At 43.9% G+C, this 19,335-nt stretch overlaps 1 protein-coding gene across 1 annotated transcript in view; it reads right to left on the bottom strand.

Moving 5' to 3' along the window:
- The window catches only part of cntn3b (contactin 3b), a 40,075-nt gene extending 24,187 nt beyond the window's left edge, over positions 1-15,888 (bottom strand). Inside the window, exons 1-3 of the mRNA XM_070838676.1 lie at positions 15,834-15,888; positions 13,171-13,306; positions 2,898-3,073 (exon numbers count right to left, since the gene is read on the bottom strand). Coding sequence (XP_070694777.1) covers positions 2,898-3,073; positions 13,171-13,306; positions 15,834-15,888 — 367 coding nt within the window. The remainder of the gene's footprint in view (positions 1-2,897; positions 3,074-13,170; positions 13,307-15,833) is intronic.
- Positions 15,889-19,335: the final 3,447 nt, after the last annotated feature.

Genomic DNA, 19,335 nt, shown 5'->3' with positions numbered 1-19,335 from the left:
GGGGGGGGGGGGGACCTGTGGGGGGATGGGGGGTTGTGCGTAGACTGAACAAACACAGGGGGCGTGCATGACAAATGACAGTTTGCTGTGCCAGCAGCAATAAGTAACATCATTATTAAATGTGGTGTAATCTTGCACTTAAAAGCATTAGCTTCCCCATCAATACTCTCAGCACAATCTATCCCCTGCAAATGAATGAGCAGTTGCTGGCAGACAAAACCTAAACCTGGGATGATAAACCACCCCTGGCTTCATGACTGATGCAGGGAAGCTGCCGCAGTCCGCTCTGCTCTCTGTCTGCACCCTCTGGCTAACAGCCTAGAGTAAGCCTTCCAAACACAAACAAAAGAAAGTCAGTGTGACCGATAAGGGAAATTAGGAGAAGGAAGATTATGGAGAGAAGTGGGACAGAGTGTTGGTAAGATTAATGAGCAGCTCTCTGGTGACCGCAGTGGAATCAAACAGAGCCAAGTCACGGCAGGACACCGAGGAGGCCACAGGAGGAGATGGCCGACTTGAAATACAGACAGAGGCGATGTCCTTCTGATCTCACCAGGCTCTGCTAGTAAATACAGAGTTCACCTCCTGAAGACGTTTACCATTCAGAGGCGAAGTGTGGGAGCGAGGCTCGTATACCCTGTCTGATTGAAAAAGCCCGGCATAAATGCAGTTGATAATTATAACGGCAACGCTTTTGGAAGCAGCGGGAGGTGAATCAGAGAGCTACTGATAATTACTTAGCGGACGAGGAAAGGATGACTCCTTCACTAAGATCATGCAAAACGGCACAGAAGAGGGTAGAGATGTAGCTGGGCTTAGTGCTGCAGGGGATACACTCCTCTCTTCTCTGGCCTCTGAGCAGAAGAATAATGGGCTTCACTGGAGTGAACTGACCACACACTGTAACTCTGAGAGCTGGAGGCCAAACTCACTGTAGCTGCAGTGATTCCTTTGTAAGCAGAATCCGTCTCTGCCATACAAGAATGGCTGGCCTAGAGATTACAGAGAGCAACCGTCACAGCTCCAAGATGATTGGTCTGGGCAATGGCGCCGCCGTGTAGACTCTCCCTGTTATATACTGCGCCCAACAGTATTATTGAGCGAAGCTACTTTTACCTGCTCCACAGGCAACACAACACGGCTGTCCCACTGTTTGGCTGCTATCTTGACAAAAAAATCCTCTTTATTACAACCAGGGTCTATTTGTAGCTGTGGCCATTTTTCACTGCGCTCACCTATGCAATAGCTGAGAGCTGGGAACAAGACAACATTACAGCAGAATTCAATAAAGGGCATGAAATGTGAGTGAAATCAGACGATCAGACAGGCTGTAGGCAGGACAACCGTGTAGACGCAAGCAGTTCTTTTTGGCACATCAGTACAAACTGTAAACACAACACTGACACATTACCACCTAAAACACTTCATATGGTGTTTGATAAGATAACAAGGTGATACGGCGTTTGCAAACACTTGGTTATTTGCATATCCAACAAACACGAAGCAACGTTATCATTCATTTGGAGTCGTGTTTCTTGCCGCCTGACCACTGCTTTATACGTCCAATAGTCTCTCTTTTTTTTTGCTCTGTCTTTGGTCTCCACCAACTCCTGAGGGAAATATCAGGCTTTTTAACAGCTTAATGTTCACCAGCTCGTTGTTAACTGTGTCTGTCTGCTGTTTGCTGCTGAGCAGGTAGAGTACAGTGGGCTTATCAGAGGTGCTTCTTTGAAAACAGCCTCTGGCTGTGACTGGAATTGGCATTTATGACAGTGGTAAGACTGAAAGACGCCAAGAGGCTCTATATGGAGCTGATATCACTTGCTGTGGGTGTGTCACTACGACACACAGTCAAAACTACGCTGAGTGCAGTTGATCATCAGCGTCAAACCAAAACCAGCAAAATAAGGGTTAGCACTCCTGAATGCAGTTTTGTGTTCAACTCTACACATTATTTCAGTTCAACTGCAAACGTGAGCTGTGGAAGGACATGTTCGCTTACGTTGGTTGCGGCTAAATTTCGAAGGCATGACGGTACTATCTTAGGGCAGTGGCCTCATTACATGGGCAAACAGAGAATCAGCCATTCTGATCTCCTAGACCTCCCTCACTGTGCATTAGGCAAGACAGTAAATGTCAAGCAGCTCTGCTCCTCACCCGGTCCCCACAAGTGAGATTCATTACTGGGCGATGGGGATAATAGCAGTCCATCTCCTGAGAGGAAGCGAAAGGCTCTCTATCCTTGGGACATGATCAATAGTCAGCAGGGTTGATCAAGAGAGGAGAGGTGCCTCTACAGTGCCTGTCTAGAAAGTAGGACCCCACTCTACCGCATCACTTTCAAACCCGCCTTTTGTCTTTCAAGCAGACGGCTGACAGAGCAGCAGACAGCCTGTCACACTGTGATCCGCTCACGAGCTGCTGTATATATTACGCAAAGAGAAGTGGCAGGTGATTACAAAGATGCAAACACTTCTTAAGTATTATTTGTGTTTGTCTCCTTTAAAGTTTGGATCACAGGGACTGGCGTATCACTTGGCAAAATATGAGTCAATTCGGATTGAGCGTGGATGCTGTCAGAGTTGGAACCACTAATAAGAATCAATTGAGTTCAGAGGCAGTCAGAAGCTGCCTCACCCACAGTGTTTGTTGCGTCTGACATTTCATTCGATTACCATTTCCACTCTCGAAAATCTATTCCCAGACAATATAAATGAGAAATAGGAATAGTGAAAAAAAAAAAAAGGGAAAAAGAGCGCTGAAAAGGAAGGCCTGGGCTACAACCATATTACACACATGCCAGACTGATATGCAGCAGATACAAAGAGATGCCAGAATCTCATAACTGTGTGTCAGAGTCGTGCCAGAATCATGTTCGCAATTGTAGGATCACTTACATGCAAATTGCAGGCTGGCTCTGCGGCTGAGGATGGACCCCCACGAGTTGAAGGCCATGCACTGGTATACCCCGGTGTCTTGGTCCTTGTCCAGATTGCTAATGATCAGGCTGCCCCCAGACATGTGACGCCGGTAGTCATTCCCCAGATCAATGAGTGTTCCGTTTAGTGACCATCTGGAAAAACGCAAACACAATCAGTAGCTGAGCCCCCTGGAGATGCACACTCACAGAGATCGATTTGATCAGGCCGCCCACATCATGCTGAGGAGATTAAAGGTGAGTAATAAGAGAGGAGCTCTGTTTTATTGACAGAGAAACCTGAGTGATGTGGATATCTCTTACAGCAAGTTAGGCAGAAAGAACACATTGATGACAATGAGGACAAGCAGTGTGTGGCTCCAAGCGTTCAACAGTTTCACTCCATGTAAATATATAGCTTTGCTATTAGTCCCAGCAAATTTCCCAAACTGAGAAAATCTGCCGTGTTGAGTATTTATTTTCTCCTACTTGCACGGTGAAGTGGATTTTATTTCATCACAGTTTTAATTACTTCCACTAAGGAGGCTGTGTTTTGGTCCAGTTTGTCTGCTGGCAGAGTATCTGGAAAATGTTAACAACTTTCCTTGACATTTGGTGGAAATGTGGGCCACAGGCCATGGGCCAAATGTTTCTGTGCAGATAAGAATATACAAATTATGTTTCATAGCATGGTGAGATAGAGCTTTTTAAGGTTGTTGTTCTGTTGGTCAAAGCACCATTTGGTCCAGTCTGAAAGATCTCATCTGTCATTATTTGAGTGAAGTGCAGACATTCACGGCCCCCAGAAGATGAACCCTACCGACTCTGGTGAGCCTGTCACTGTTCCTGATTTAGTAGAGTAGTAGTGGTAGTAGTAGTAGAGTTAAAAGTTCCATGTAGTGGAGTAACAGTATACAGAAGCATGGCATTAAAATACTTGTATAAACACTATATACTCAACGTTGCCTCAGATTTCTTCAGAAACTGTTTCTGCTGTTTGTCTGCTGCGGTGAAATAACTTTACAGAGCTTTCTGAACCGTTCTACTTCACACAACAGTAAGCACTTTGAATTGTGGGACACATGCATCCTGGAGATTTTCTCCAAATCAGTGTGACATCCAGGTATCTTTGGTATACTGCAGACTCTTTTTTGTTTTCATACTGCATGAGACATCTTGGCCAAATCAATGCGTGCCACTGGTATTTGAATACAGCCTTAGTTGCTTTCCACCACTGCTAAACGTACATGGCAAACATTCTACCTGTGAAACATCAGCATGTTGTCATTGTGAGCATGCTGGTGTTAGCATTTAGCCCCAAACTGTGCCAAAGCCTCACAGAGCTGCTTGTGACGCTCTCAGTCTTGTTCTAATTAATCAACTGCTTACTTTACTTTAAAATATGAAAAAATACAGCCAATAGCATAAACATGTCAAAAGCACCCCATGACGGCACGTTGATGCAGGTTCAGAATGTGTGTGTGGCTGTGCAGCCACGGTGCTGCTACTGTTGTAAAGTTATGCGCTCTCTGAGTGCTTTCTAATTAGTTTATGTTTGTGGTTGTGTCTCTGACTTACGGCTTTCTGACACCTTCATATTGTATTGTCTACAGACCATTTCCTTCAAGGAAAGGTCACGAGATTCTCTGTCATGTGAGCTCAGTTCAGGAAGCGACAGCTATTAATCACAGCCACCAACAGAGACAAAACTCTGAATAATGTTCACGCTGAACAATGAAAACACTTCATACGTTATTCACCGAAATCCCCAGTCTGTCGGTGTGACAGTGACGTATTTGAATGAGATGCAAACTGAATCGTACCTATAAGAACTCAGAGGGTAACGAGACTTTATCTCAGAGCTTTAACGTGGATGAAAAATTACTTTTCCTGCTCCTTATAGAATTTGAGAAACGATGAATTATTGGGATGAAGTCTACCTTAGAGACAGGGCTGTGAAATGACAATTCCAATGAAAAGGAGAAAAAAAATCAATATCATATTTTTGCTTCCCAGGCAAACTAACAGGCAGTCAGAATGAAGCTTCACAGCCTTAAAGGCAGTCATGGCTCTCCTGCCTGACAGACGACAAAAAACAAAGCTGTCTTTCATCTTGTAGCTTGCATTATTCATCTGTGCCAGTCACTTAATCTGACCGATTCTGTCACTGTTCCAACACCGATATTACTTTTAAATGCCCTATAATTGTCAAGACAAAGCTCATGTTGCTAAGAATTTCTAAAACGCACACTTTACAATTACATTTACAGTCTCTTTATTCCTCCACTGTCCTTCCCCTCCTCTGTTTGTGCCTAAGATGGATATTGTATGTGCAAGAGGGGAGGAGGTTAAATGGAAAAGCATGGGAAGCTACACAGACTTGAAGCAGGATTGAACTTAATGGGGGAGGACGGTGGGCAGCCTGGACAGATCACACACCCCAGGAGCAGGCAGCTGGCCAGGTGTGATGGTGTCTCTGCACCGCAGACACAATCAGTGAGCCACCTATGCACTCCTGCTGCAGCTCAGACACCTGAGACAGGCTCTGGTGTCAGAAAACATGAGGAACCTGTCGTCAGGAGCTCCTTTTTCATCAGAACACAGAAACACTGGATGTGATTTAAATATACAAAAAGATAAACTGACTGTTAGCGAACGAAGAAGGCCTCATACTTAACATTTACGCAGTCTGAACTATTTATAACGAGATAATAATGAGAGGCAAGTGGAAAAATGTGAAACATCACACTGGGAAAATGTGAAGAAACATCAGCACAACACACGATGCACAACATCTGTATGAACCCAGCTGAGCTCCAGTCTCTCTATACCAAAGGGAGAGGAAACACTTGTGAGAAATGCAGCTTCCTCTGATAGAGAGCTTCCACTGGTGTGTGGGAAACACAATTCTTTGCATAGGTTCACACTTGCTGCTTCCTCTTCCACCGGTGATAAAACACAGCACCGCGAGTTCATTTGAAATGGGATGAAAATCAGCCTCAGCCTCATCTGCTGCACCACTGACCGCCTACATCCACCACCAGTGTCGCTGATCAATCATGATTATATGAACTCCTTCACTGATTGTCTATTCACTAACTGTGAAGGTAATGTTACGCAGGGCATTATATTTTGTCTGATGGCAAAGTGAAAAAAATATTCCACCCATCTGAGCACCATGCATAATGGCAGATAAATCAGTACCACTTTCTAATAAGGTGGGATAACGGTGAATAAATCATTTATTAATGCTTTATAGATCGGTTATAAACCATTAATAGCCTTCAGTTGTGGGCTGGTAGGTTATGGCAAATCTCTCTGGCTGTTGAGGCATAATTAAGGTGAAATTATTCTTAAATAAGGAGTCTCTCTCTCTTTCTAACACACTATCAAGTCTGCAGTCACCAAAGTCTGTAGGTCACAATGAACCATCGAGTGAGCAGTTATACATGCTATTCATGAAGCTATTCAAGCCGTCGGTCGTCTGTAATCATGTTCATGTTAATCGATTATGTTTTTTAACTTATCATTGGCATCAGGTAAAATCTAGAAGTCTGCACGTGTTATCCCATCACACGGAGGCAGTGACCCTTGTGTTCTACTGTGTCTACAGCCAAAAAACATGTTACAGCCAGAGCACTTAGGATTTAGACTGAGTCATGGCACGGTAACAGTTAGTGTACTGAGCAGGGTTAATGAGGCCTTTATATGGTGTGTTGATCTGATTGGTTGAAGTTAGCCAGTGTTAGACAGTGACAGACAGATGGTTCATACATCCTGATGCAACCCCTGATCTCTGTTAACATCCATGTGGAACACCAACATCCAGCAAACTACAGGTCAAAACAGGAAGTGCAGGTCAAAAGACCACTGAGCAATCTACGGTTCTGTCTGAGCTGGATCATGACCATGTTGTAGAAATGAATGCTTCTCCTCCACCTTAAAGCCTCCTGACTCTGAGCGTCATAGTGAGCTGCTCTCACTGTCACTGGTGATATATTCTTTACTCACCATTACGGTTTATACAAAAAGCTGAGAGAGGCAGAAGGGAGAAGCACTGCTTGATGTTTATTTATAAGATGCTACTGCACATACTAGTTAGTGTCTGCTCTCTGGTTATATTTATACACAGCACTTACAATGTCAGGTCTCATCTTAACATTAGCTCTACCTCTGGTCCACTGAACGTGGAAAACGTGGGTTCAGCTATTATGCTGCATACAGAAGGAATTAGGTCTAAAAAACATTTCAATCACATTTGTAAATGCCTTTCTTACTTGTGTCTGATAATTATCTGTGTGCCTGTCTACGCTTTAACTGTACATGGTTACTGTTTAGTACTAAGGTTGCACTCTTACCGATGCTGGTACGAGATACTGATTCCAATAACTGGGTTGGGCGCTGACGATGGGGCCGAATCCCTGTCTCATCTATTCATCTATTACGTTTACATCAGTTTACGTCTCTGTACCACCCAAGTACATCCGTGGTAACACGTCATGTACCAGAAGAAGAAGACTCACTGATCTGACCTGAACAGAAATGCCTCCACGGATGAGCTTACTCACTTTTAGCACCAGCTGCATGAAGATGCTCCTTTCAGGACTAAATGTTGCATTGTAATGACTTGGTCCAACAGAATCCTGACTAGTGACAGTTCCTCTGTAATTTCTTTCAAGCTGGTCAAACTGGCTTTGTGTTGGCACATGCTAATGTTACAATGGCTCCAGATGAGATGAAAGGAAGACGAGGATGGCTGGATTACTGGCACGGCCACGAAAACCACAGCACGATGGTGCTACAAGCCACAATATTTTCACATTTACCTGCTGCTGGTGCTCAATTATGTATCATTTTAATAATGAAGTATTACCATTTATCAACTATTAGATTAGTATGATAACAAGTGAGTACATGCATACCCATGTATCCATCTATTTGGTGAATTTTGTTTTACAAAGCAAAGTTATCATCAAGCCTGATGTTGCCTTCGACATAAAAGAATGAGTCCAGTCTCTTCTAGTGTAGCACGCAGCGATACACCAGGATCAATCGAGTGTACAAACCTTATTTTGTGCACAGGACTGTCTTGAAAAAGAGGCCCTGATCTCAATGAGACTACCAGCTTCAAGAAAAACATGATTAAGACACGACTAGGCATTGCTTTGTTTTAAGGCGCCACGAGCCAAAAACATCCACAAACAACCACAATCAAGTAGCCCTCCTCATTTGGAACGAGGAAATTCAACCTAAACAAGTAGTAATAATCCACGAGCAGTTCTGTAGTTGTGACCAGCCTATTGCTGATGAGCACAATAACAATAGCAGTATCTCAAAAGCAATAGCTCCTTCATCACTGCATCAGTCCAGCAGAGCAGAGGTCTTAATGTTGGCGCAGCCCAAACTGAACCGCAGTGACTATACCACCACGTCAGGCCGAGAGGAGCTTACAGTAAGTCCGACGGAGTCCAGGAGAACAGTCCTATTTGCTGCTGTGTGCTGCAGGCGCAGGCTGATCTGAGCATGCTCCGAATGAACTCCCCGTGACCTTGAGGTTCACATCAATTTTGCATGAGGTCTCCTCATCAAATAGACTGGGGATTGTACTGCAGCACTGGCTCACCTGGCTTTCCTCGAGGCCAGACACCCACAGAGACAGCAGTCACCACACAGACCACACACACCACGTACTGTTCACACACACACACAGTTTAGAGCTGATAATGGAAATTCAAATGCTGACCAGGGTACTCTCTACAATTATGTTTAGTAGGTTATTGCTGCTGCTTTTTAATAAATTGATGTTACATTTGGCCTTCAAGCCAAATGTAACATGATAAATATTCGTAAAACCACCCTGCATCAGTGGAAGTGTGTGTACGTGCGTGGGGGCTTATGTGTCTGTGTGTTCATGAGTGTATCAGCTTAAAAAAATCCAATGGAATTAGTAAAGTATTGACAGATATACAGTACATGTGCACACACACACACACACACACACACACACAGTCATAATTCCCTATCAGAGGACAAAATGCCATTTACAATCATAATGTATCAGCTGGATATGGTGCTTTTATTCCAATTGGACTTAATAAGAAAATAAAGGCATACTGATGAGGCACCAACAGGGTAGGTAGTAAGTCCCTCCAGACATTCAAACATATAACACACACCTGGATTCTGTCAGTGTATCCCAGTTGTTTGAAATGATCACATGAGCTCAAAGATCATCACCACAATTAGTTAATTCTTTTTAGATGCAGCCCTGTTATGTGTCTGCGTCTCCATAACAAAAAAAAAGAAAATCTCCTAATCACACCCTCCCAGTTCTATTTATGTCCCTGTTACCCCGTACCGACCCGTAAACAAAGCTAGAGTCATACATCTGCCTGAAGTCACATTACATGATAGCAGACACCAGCCAGAGTACTTTTTTATTCCCCCTTTCCAATCACTGCTGTGCCCTTGATCCTGTGTTACAGCAGATTCATAGTAAACACAGTGACAGGTGTATTCATAAAGCACAGCTCTGAGGCCCGGAGTGCGCTCTGCCGCTGCTCTGGACTATTTGTCAAATGAAGAGCTGTCAGAGTCCCTGTCCGTAAATTCACCATGTCACTGAGTGGACGAGGTGGAGCGCAGCATCCGGGTGCTGGAGACGAACTCAGACGGTACGAAGAAAACTAGCAAGGGTTATGAGCATGAACACAAATGGCTCATTCAATCCTGTCTGCTATCTGTACTCCAGCGTTCAAATCAACAAGACAACAGCTCCTAGCTTGTCAAGCAGCCGATGAAATGACTTATCTACCTCCACACACAGGAGCAATTATGTGAGGAGGTTTTTATTTTACATTTAGCTGCTCCCACTCTGACTCGTTTGCCTTTTTCAGTTAGCGGCTTCCTGCATCTTTCAAAGTGCCACGACACATCCTGGTCTGCTGGGTCTTTTCCTGAGATGGACTTTAGAATAAGGCTAGTGATACTATTAATCCCATTTAAAGAGCAAACCCAACAATGAATTGATCCTACAAACAGCTAAGTGAATGTAGCCAGAGCCTGACATGTGTAGTTAGACTCTTCAGAGCTCCACTGTTGTTCATAAACTATTAAAACACAGCGGTGAGCCACACCGATGCACTGGGCGTCATGTTCCTTCTTTATCAACATGAGTACTGTGGTTTATTCTGACTCAGTCCCACACACACACACACACACACACACACACCATCCTCCTGCTGAAAATGCTCACTAAAGCACCAAATGTGATTAATCCACAGCAGAAAAAAGCCCCCAACTAATGCACCGTTTGCTCTTGTTTGTGAAATGTTTGCTAACTACAGTTTCAGGGAACTATTACTTAGTGTTTTGGTTTTAACTATTTGTGAGGCATTTTGCAGTATTTTCATCGTCCCGTTGGTTCCTTCAGAGGGAACCAGTGGGCTTGGGAGAGACAGCCTGACAACAAAGGGCTCATGTTCATGGTTGTTTTGTTGGTTTAGGTCTTTTTAAAAGATTTACTGACCGTGAGATAATACAAATTAACACCAGTCTCATCCTTTAAGCCTTTTTCCTCCTTGCTATCAATGTGCTGCTATAAGAATACACTACACAGTGTACCCAATAGATTTTATATGTGGGTGTTCTTGGACTACTGTTTTGTTTTTACAGAAAAATACAAATGTCAATATATTTAGTTTCTTTGACCTTTGGGGTGTAATATTCAGTGATGCTCAGTTGTATGTTTGAGACACAAAGGAGCACCAAAGGAATACCATGCTGTGCTCCGCCTGGTATTTACTACTGTACATATGGTCCATCGCTGCTGTGCTGGAAGATCAGGGACAGTGAGTATGTTTGGCCACTGGATTCAGACAATATCTAACCAACAGCTTCAGTATCTTATCTACATTTTATCCCTGTAGGATATGCAGAAAAGCTACAGCAGCCAGTTACAGTAGAGGTGACACAGTCGGTGATGCAGCGGCTCCCTGAGAAGGGTTAACATCATCTTCTCTGACAAATTCAATATTGTGTGACCCAGTTTTTTCTATGGATATTAAACCAAATGGATGAATTTTTCTTAATAGCTGCAGTAACTGAGGAAATTAAGTGTGGAGCTCTGAATGTAATACCCTTTTGCTTGGCATATCTAATTATACAAATACTGTTCATTTGCAGGGCCTAGGCTCACGCGTAGCTTGCAGACTCTGGTGAAAGTCACAGCATGGCCACTTCCTAAAGGCATTTTTTTCATCCTGCTCAGGACAATTTGAGGTTCTAATTTCAGTGTTAGTGAAATAAATTGCCATGAACTGATGCTTTCCATTTTATCGTCAGGACAAAAACATCCTCTCCTTGCCCGAAGGAAAACAAGTCAAGGACAATCAGCATCAGAAAAACTGATGCAGCCTAAATAAAGCTAAAAAATGACTCCTTCCTCAAAGTAAAATTAAGGGCAGAAATCGAGTGTCTTTAAAAGCATTACCACAGACGTCAATCCTCAGTGGTGAGAGCCAGTCACTCAAACATCAGTCCTTCCTTTTAAACCTGGTTTCAGATCTTCTATTCATTATTGAGGGCGCCGACTCCAAACAGTGGAACTACTGACCTAGATGAATATCGGCAGAGTGAGACGCGTGTGTTGTCTTGTGCTACAAACAGAAGCCGAGTGCTCCGAAATGGTGGACGATCAGGTAGTACAGATCTGAGAAAACACTAGAAATGGATAAAATAAGAGAGCACTCTCTAGAGAAGCTGGATGAAGTTATGCAAAAGCTTTATATAAAATCAGAGCAGTAGGAAGGATAATAACACGAGTTCTGTCACCTGATTTCTATTAGGATGTGTCTTTTCTCGAAAAATCTGACAAAAATAAATATTAAAGTTCAAAAACAAAAAACACTGGATCCTTTAGAATGAAAATGGACATTATTAGTGCTGCACTGTGTGCTGACATTAAACATCAAACATGTGATTTATGACAGCATTATCCTAATGTGATGAAAAGCAGAACAAGACAAAAGGCAAAGACGGATCTTTCCCAGTGTTCAGGCAGCCTCTCTGTTCGAGTCTCGGGGTGAGACTAAACTAATACGGTGACATTGCAGGATGTGACCAAAACAATAAAACACTAAGACGCTCCATAAAGCTAAAGGGAAGTGCAGAGTCGGTCATAAATCTCTGTGGGTCCGTCTCTACAAGCGGTCCGTTCACTTCACACGTTGTCATTTGATCCATTGTTCACATCAGCTATTGAGTGGTGCAGCTTTAATAAGTGTGTGCTTCCTTCGGTGGAGAAAAAGTTGCAGCTCATTCCAACAAAAACAGCATTTCCCACTTTTGCATCAACACCACAAAGAACCCGAAATTGAAAACCTCTTCAGTGACACCAGTGAGCGTCCGAATTCTTCAACTTGCAGGTGAAATAATGCAAGTGATGGTTTCGGCTTCACCGGGGGGGTGGGGGTGGGGGGGGGCTCAGATTGCACAACAAGTATAATGATACTCCCCGCTGCTGGGCCATGCACCATGTTTTCAGCGCAGACGCATTATAGGAAATGTAAGCAGTTAACAGAATGTCACTCACAAGGTTATTGCGTCTCTCCCCTGCTTGCTGTGCAACTACACGGTGCTGACCAAGCTCCGAAACACAATCTACCACCAAAAAAAAAACACTGCCGGCTGCCGTTTTCAGGCAGCTCCCTGCATCGCCGGGGAGATATCAAAGGATCTGTGGTGCAAATGAGTCGCAAGAATCTCCTTTTCTCCCCTAATGATTTCTTAAGCCGTGTGCCATATTATAAATCACCAGCTTTAGCCGTACACTGGCTTAAATCCTGTCATTAATAAAGTTAACCTCACTCATATCGGAGGTGTTGGCATATTCATCAACCTCAGCAGCGGCTCCCTGACTCTAACTCTACATCACAGCTCAGGCTGAGAATAGATAAGCTTTGTTCAATTAGAAATGGATGCTCAATTAAGCAGTTGCTCTTTGAAGCCTGTCTTTTAGTTGGATGGTGCGTAATCTCTCTCGAGCATTCATGTCCAAAAAACGTTGTTCTTTAGCAAATCAATGGCAATACACGCTATCGGTACCCTCTTTGATTTCCATGGAAGCAGCAATGAAGACTCACAAGCAATTAAGCAGCAATGGATTTTCACCATGTGATGTGGATGCAGAGTCAGAGCAGGTAGACGGCTGAGCCGAGGCTTGTGGGGAATGTAACTTTGATGTGGTAATTTACCTGTACTGCGGAGGAGGGCTCCCCTCTGCCTCACAAGTAATGGTAGCCTGCTGGTCTGGGGAGTTGATCGGTAAAATGAGGTCACTTGGCTCCGTCCTCCATCTTGGCCCTTGAAATATGACATCCTCTGTACAGGCTGGGGAAAGGGGAGAGAGTCTATAGTAGTACAACGCAGAGAAATTGTCTCTTTGACCTTAAGAGAAACTATTGGGAGAACACAGCCGAAGCACAGACGCTGCGAGGAAAAATATTTAATCTTACTGAAATACAGCAACTTTCTGACACTCGGTGTAGACTACTTGTTCAACACACGAACATACTGTATGTACTGCCTCCTGTCCTCTGAACAATGGAACATTAGGACAGGCCCCGAGATGTGCTGCGTATCTTACATTTAGACCAGTAAACCCCACTCACCCTGTGAGGGACTAGCTGCTCATGTTCACATATTTGACGTGTGTTTCTATGAACCTAACACTTAGGTGGGGTTGGGCCAAAGCAAATATTTCCAAACCACTCTGATAGTAATGTGACTCAGCTGCTCCTGCGTTGAACTTAATGATTGAGAGGAGCGCCGCTGACCAGGCTGACCCACCCTGTCTTTATTTTCCACAACAACCGTTCAGCTGAACTTTTCTTCTTCTAAAGCCGTCCCCTTTTCACTGTAGTCTGAGCAGCGCTGACATTTAGGCGTGATATTTTCTCAGACAGGGAACAGAGTCACACGTATCACCACACCTCTTTTTCATCCTGCGTTTATATGTTGCCTCATCTGTGTTTTCTCGGTCTCGCCTCTTCCGACTTGTGGCCATGTTGATGCCATTTTTGTTTTGTCTTTGACACTAACTCTGCCAGGTCTCTTTCCAATGTCCAAAGCCTTGGTACCAAAATGCACACAGCTTATTACTCATGCTCTTCAAGTAGGAGCTGATGTGGGTTTGCCAGAATGGTGGCTCAGTCAAAAACCCAAATCAAACTGGTTTAAGCTCCCACATCGGACCGGATCCAGCCCTAGACTGAGGACCACTGGCACTTTACTCCAATTTTGCAGGCAGAGCCTGTTTTCCTTTGTGCCCAAGATTCAATTAATGTTCCTGCTTTAATTGAAAAACTAAAAATGAACTAAGAAAATGAAAATGCTAAAAACATGTAGAAATGTAGCTAGAGATGGATTACTGAGTAAAAAGGGGTTTAATACAGTTGTAGAGAGCAGACACATGCTGAGAGAGAGAACTAAACTAAGGTGATCGGTGTTAATTACTTGCCAGGAACAATATCATAAAGATAGATAATAAAAGTTAAGGATTTAAGTTGACGGCTAAAGTCTATTGATGAAGAAAGCCGGTTTTCACATATTTTCTCACAGATGAATGATTCCCTGTGAAGGACAGGGCTGATAAATAGAGTAGAGTGATCTACTTTCACTATGTCTATGTCATACTACACATGCACCGGTTAATTGAGGCCATGAGGACGCACCAATCTGCCAGCAGCTTAAAAGGAAAGGATGTGGAACACGATTTGGTACTAAATGAAAGTGGAGGCGACAGACGGTCAGAGTAGGCCTAATTAAGATCCTACTGCTAACAGATGAGGCAGCATGTGGCTAGCAGTCCTACGCGTGTCTTTAACCGGTTACCACATGTCAGGATTATTTCACTGACAGACATGATGTGACAACATATTGCTGCAACTCGTGGTGGTTGTTCAGAACGAGGTTGGCTTTAACCAAAGACCAGCAAAATCACATCAGATTCAGTCAGTTTGGTTAAACGGCCTCTCCCTAATGTGGGCTTGACTTAAGTGCCGTGCAGGCTAGCATCTGAGGTGTCAAGTGTTTTTTGTGCGGCCCCAGACAACATTTCACTTCAGATGTCATAATGATTGTTATCAGCTGTAGTGATTTTAAGGGTTTCCAAAGTATATGATCACACGGTGAATAAGAAGTAGCACCTCCCCTGCTAGAAACTCGTCCGCCAGGAAGGTGAGACTGCTTGGATCTTGCTCCCTTGGGAACAGGGCGTGAATTACCCATGAGCCAATCTGAATAACATTCATTGGGATTTACAATGTCATTTGAACAAGGGTTGACATTCTGGTGGAGTGTCTGTGCTTCTGCTGCACAAATCCCAGGTGGCCTCACAAGGGCAGAATGAAGCACGGTGGCAAGTAGATTGTGCTAAAATGCAGGGCTGGATTCATTGCACGGTTCCTGATAATGATCTGGACAGGCCATAAGCAGGAATGGGATCGGACTCCCAGTTGTCCCTGACGGTGTACTGTAAGTGTGCAGCAGGACGCCGCTCTGGGGAGCGGTGAAGGACATGATGCCGGAGCGCCGCTCATGTAATGACTGCAACTTAATCAGCGTAACCTTTTTGACCAAGGAGAGGAGATTTTATGAGGATATTTACAAATGTTCCGATTCTGTCTCTTTCTCACTAATGGATGGACATTTTAGAAACAAATGAAATGCTATTTACAGCCCCTAACCTTACACACATGCACTTAGTCTGTGAGGCAGCAGAGAAAACACCAGCACTCCTCTGTAATGAACATGCAATTGAAAAAAAACAAATTTATTAGAGGAGATGTAGCCATGACATAAACCATGACAACTAGTGCAGTGAGACTCAAATATAATGTGTGTTAAAATATCTTACCTGCAAGGCATCCAGTGATTGATAGCAGAACAATTTGTTTCCATGGTAACATCATCTTCAGTTGCCCAGGGCTAATAAGACTCTCATCCAATTGCTTGTGAATGGAACGCTCTCCCTTGAATACAAGAATTTTAATCTGAAGGGAAAGTAATTATGAATGTGATTAAAATATGACAATTTGATCCAAATACGACAAGCATTTATCAGCAAAAAACACGATTACAGCACTGCTGAGTTACATAATTGTTTCTTTTTATTTGGGAGTTACTGTAAGGGAGGAGAAAGTGAAGCTTGAGGAACTGAGAGACAATGGGGGCAAACCAGCAGCAGCAGAAAGAAACAAGGTTATGGTGTGGCTTTCAGGTGGCGGCGGCGAAGAAACGGCTGCTAAATAGGTGTGATTTCTGTTTCTCATCCTGCCTAACAAGCTCAATTCCGCAGCTTTGAAGAGAAGCGAGGAAGGAAATGATTGACCTCAAAAGGTACTTCTCTCTCCCTATTTGACTATTAATAGGAGCAGGCAGACTGTGTAGCAGCTCTCCACAAAATGTCACTTCGCACTATAACAAAGGGTTTGGTGGCCGACTGAACGTAAACAAAGAAATGACTGATTTCACTTTCATACATCATTCATCATCATACGGGCCACGTATCAGAACAGCACACACGCTGCATGTCGGAGTCATCTGTTAGTGCTGACAACATGAAGTTACTGTATCCTCAGAGTTCATCATCCCGCACCTTTTCTACCGAGGTGTTTAAAGGGGCACTCCGGCAATTCACACATTTACAATCAGTTTACTAGTTGGGGAGGCACTTCTCAGCCTGTGAAATCAGTTGTATGTCGTCTGTGGCTGCGAAGGAGCAACACCTCTACGTCGTTAGCACAACTGTCATCAGGAGAACACAGCGATGGGCCGAAACGCTCTGCTGACCGATGGCTGCGCTGGGATCACTTCTGTCGGTCACACGCGCTGAGCAGGGATATATTTTAGATTTCAGTAATGACACTGCTGTTATTGTGCTCCTCTCATAATTTCGTTACTTCGACCTTTTGGGGGTGGGTTTGTTTGCTGGGGTTGACCAGGCCGTTATTTCATGACCAGTCTGGGATGTGTTAGCTAAGGCTGGGGGCTGGGGGCTGGAGCCCGGGGGGGGGGGCAGCTAGCCCTCACCAAGAGAGGGGGAACACGCCCCAACGTACAGGAATATAAAATGTCTATTTACATTTGAAGTCTTCTTCAAATGTAAATGGGAGGTAACAAGCTGAATCCAGGAAGCACCTGATTGTGTTCAGTGTGTGAGAGTGTGTGAACACTTCACAGCTTCACTGACACTGAGACCAAATCACATTTCAAGTGATTTAACTGTGGCAGACATCGGGAGAGCTTTACCTCAGCTGGACACCCCCATCGCCCGAGCCGTTGGATGTGGGCTGAAGTGAGGCTACACTGCTGTCCTGTTGTTGGTGGTGGTTCAGTTTCCGAGGGGTCATGCTTGGATAACAAGCTCTCGGACAAATGGGCTTTCAGGTCCAGCGGGACATTTTTCAGAACAATAAAACACAGCACAGTGCCGTGGCATCCAAAACACCGGGACTTGTGCTCCAGCACTTACAAAGTGTGCTGTCACTGTGATCCATTGCAGGACCTGTTGGTCTTTCAGAAAAGTAGGCAATTCTTGTTAACACAAAATGGAGGAAACTAGCACGCTGGACCGATAATCATGACAGCAAACCTTCTAAGATGTCAGAAAGCATTTAGACTCGAACACTACAGTAGTTAAAAGGTACGGCTGCTTGTTGATTCTGTGAAGAGAAACTGCCTTACAGTCGAGTTAGCTTGTCACTCATGGACACCTCAAAGAAATGGAACAACATAAGTTCTACAGCAAATACTGTAGGCGACTTTGGTTGCATTTGAATTCATTCAAACAGATGACATGAAAAGGTGACAGCCATAGGAGGTTAATCCAAACTGTAGGCCAGCTGCTTGTTAAACCATTTCTTCACACTAAATACAGAAAATGTGTGGATGTGATGTTATTACTTTTTCAACGAGTGATAAATAATTATTTTATCATTTAAAGTACCTTCCCAAGCACGTCCTTAAAGCTGCAGCTGTGAAGAGGAAGACATTTTTGTGGCTGCGTTATGGGAAATGTAGGATCCAGTGGTTTTGGAGCTTGACCCAAATGAGGGACTGATATCTCGGCAACCGATGCATCGATTTTGACCATTAAAAAAAAAAAAAAATCTCTTTTAAATCTCTTAAACTCTTGTGACTTCCCCAACATTATGGAAAGATGACACATGGTTGATAGAGTACCCCTTTATTACCTCTGCAGAGAAACAAGCAGAAGTGCTTTAGTATTACAGTATATAGTATTTAGAGACCTGTCCTGATTTAACAGGTGTTTGATTCCCTGCAGCAGCCAAAAACAGACATTCCGATGTTTACGTCAAAATATCAGTGTATCTTGAAATAAAAAGATGTTGTGTTACTGATTTCATCCTTAAAGGATCCCCCCCCCCACACCTATTAGTGCCACGAGGACCTCTGCTTGAAGGCTGATCGTTCACAAGTTGCTGCATCAGATATCCCATCTAACCAGTGATCAATGACCCACGTGGTGATGTGGAGGTGGACAGAGAGTCCTAAGACTGTAATTTAGTATCAGTGGCCCAGGAGGGGCTTTGCTTTGACCTACATCACAGTGAGTGGAAAACTGATACGCTTCTCAGGATTAAGAATTTAACTCAACCCTTCATCCTTACAACTCAACCCTGTTATGCGGATTAACTCCAGGGCTATCTTTGGAATTCTTGAAACAGACCTACATACTAACCACTCGCTTGTTTCACCAACTTGCAGCCGTTGAACTGTGTCTGTGGTTTGACGTGAGAAGCATAGCTGCATAATCTTATTGAGTATGGAGCCGCATCGTGGTGCTGAGCCGACATAAAGAAGAATCTACAGGGGGGTAAATCATCCCATTTGCCTGATCACAACTTAATGGCCAGTGTTGGCTTAGCCTGACTGTCTTGGTGCCAATAATTGTTCCTCATCTGGTGTAATTGTGAGCACAGCTAGATTCAGAGTGGATTTCCCGGTGTCTTTCAAAATTTAGGAGGCGTTTTGCCACTGTAAAATCCCATCACACTGGATTACACGGTTTGAGGATCTACTGGAGCAAAAAGGAAAAAAAAACAAGTCAATTTGAGTGCAGTGTTAACTGCTTTCTGGGGGATCTGACCTCGTCAGCCCAACCCATCAGTCCAAAAAGCCAAAAAGATCCGGAGAGGAAAATCTCTTTGGAAAGTCTTTCTTTGCACACTGGGTGTTACGCTGTCCCTGGTACAACGTCTCCACTGATATGACGGATGAATGTCCCTGAGCACAGCTTCATTCTGCAGTCTGTGAAACACGCAGTGACATTTTCACGTTCGACCGTTGTCTCCTTTGTTGGTTTGCTTCATCATAAGGCCCAACACCTGCCTGTT

The sequence above is a fragment of the Pempheris klunzingeri genome, chromosome 2, assembly GCF_042242105.1.
Source record: "Pempheris klunzingeri isolate RE-2024b chromosome 2, fPemKlu1.hap1, whole genome shotgun sequence".
In the NCBI taxonomy this organism is placed as follows: Eukaryota; Metazoa; Chordata; class Actinopteri; order Acropomatiformes; family Pempheridae; genus Pempheris; species Pempheris klunzingeri.
This window is presented reverse-complemented; position numbering and strand designations above follow the sequence as displayed.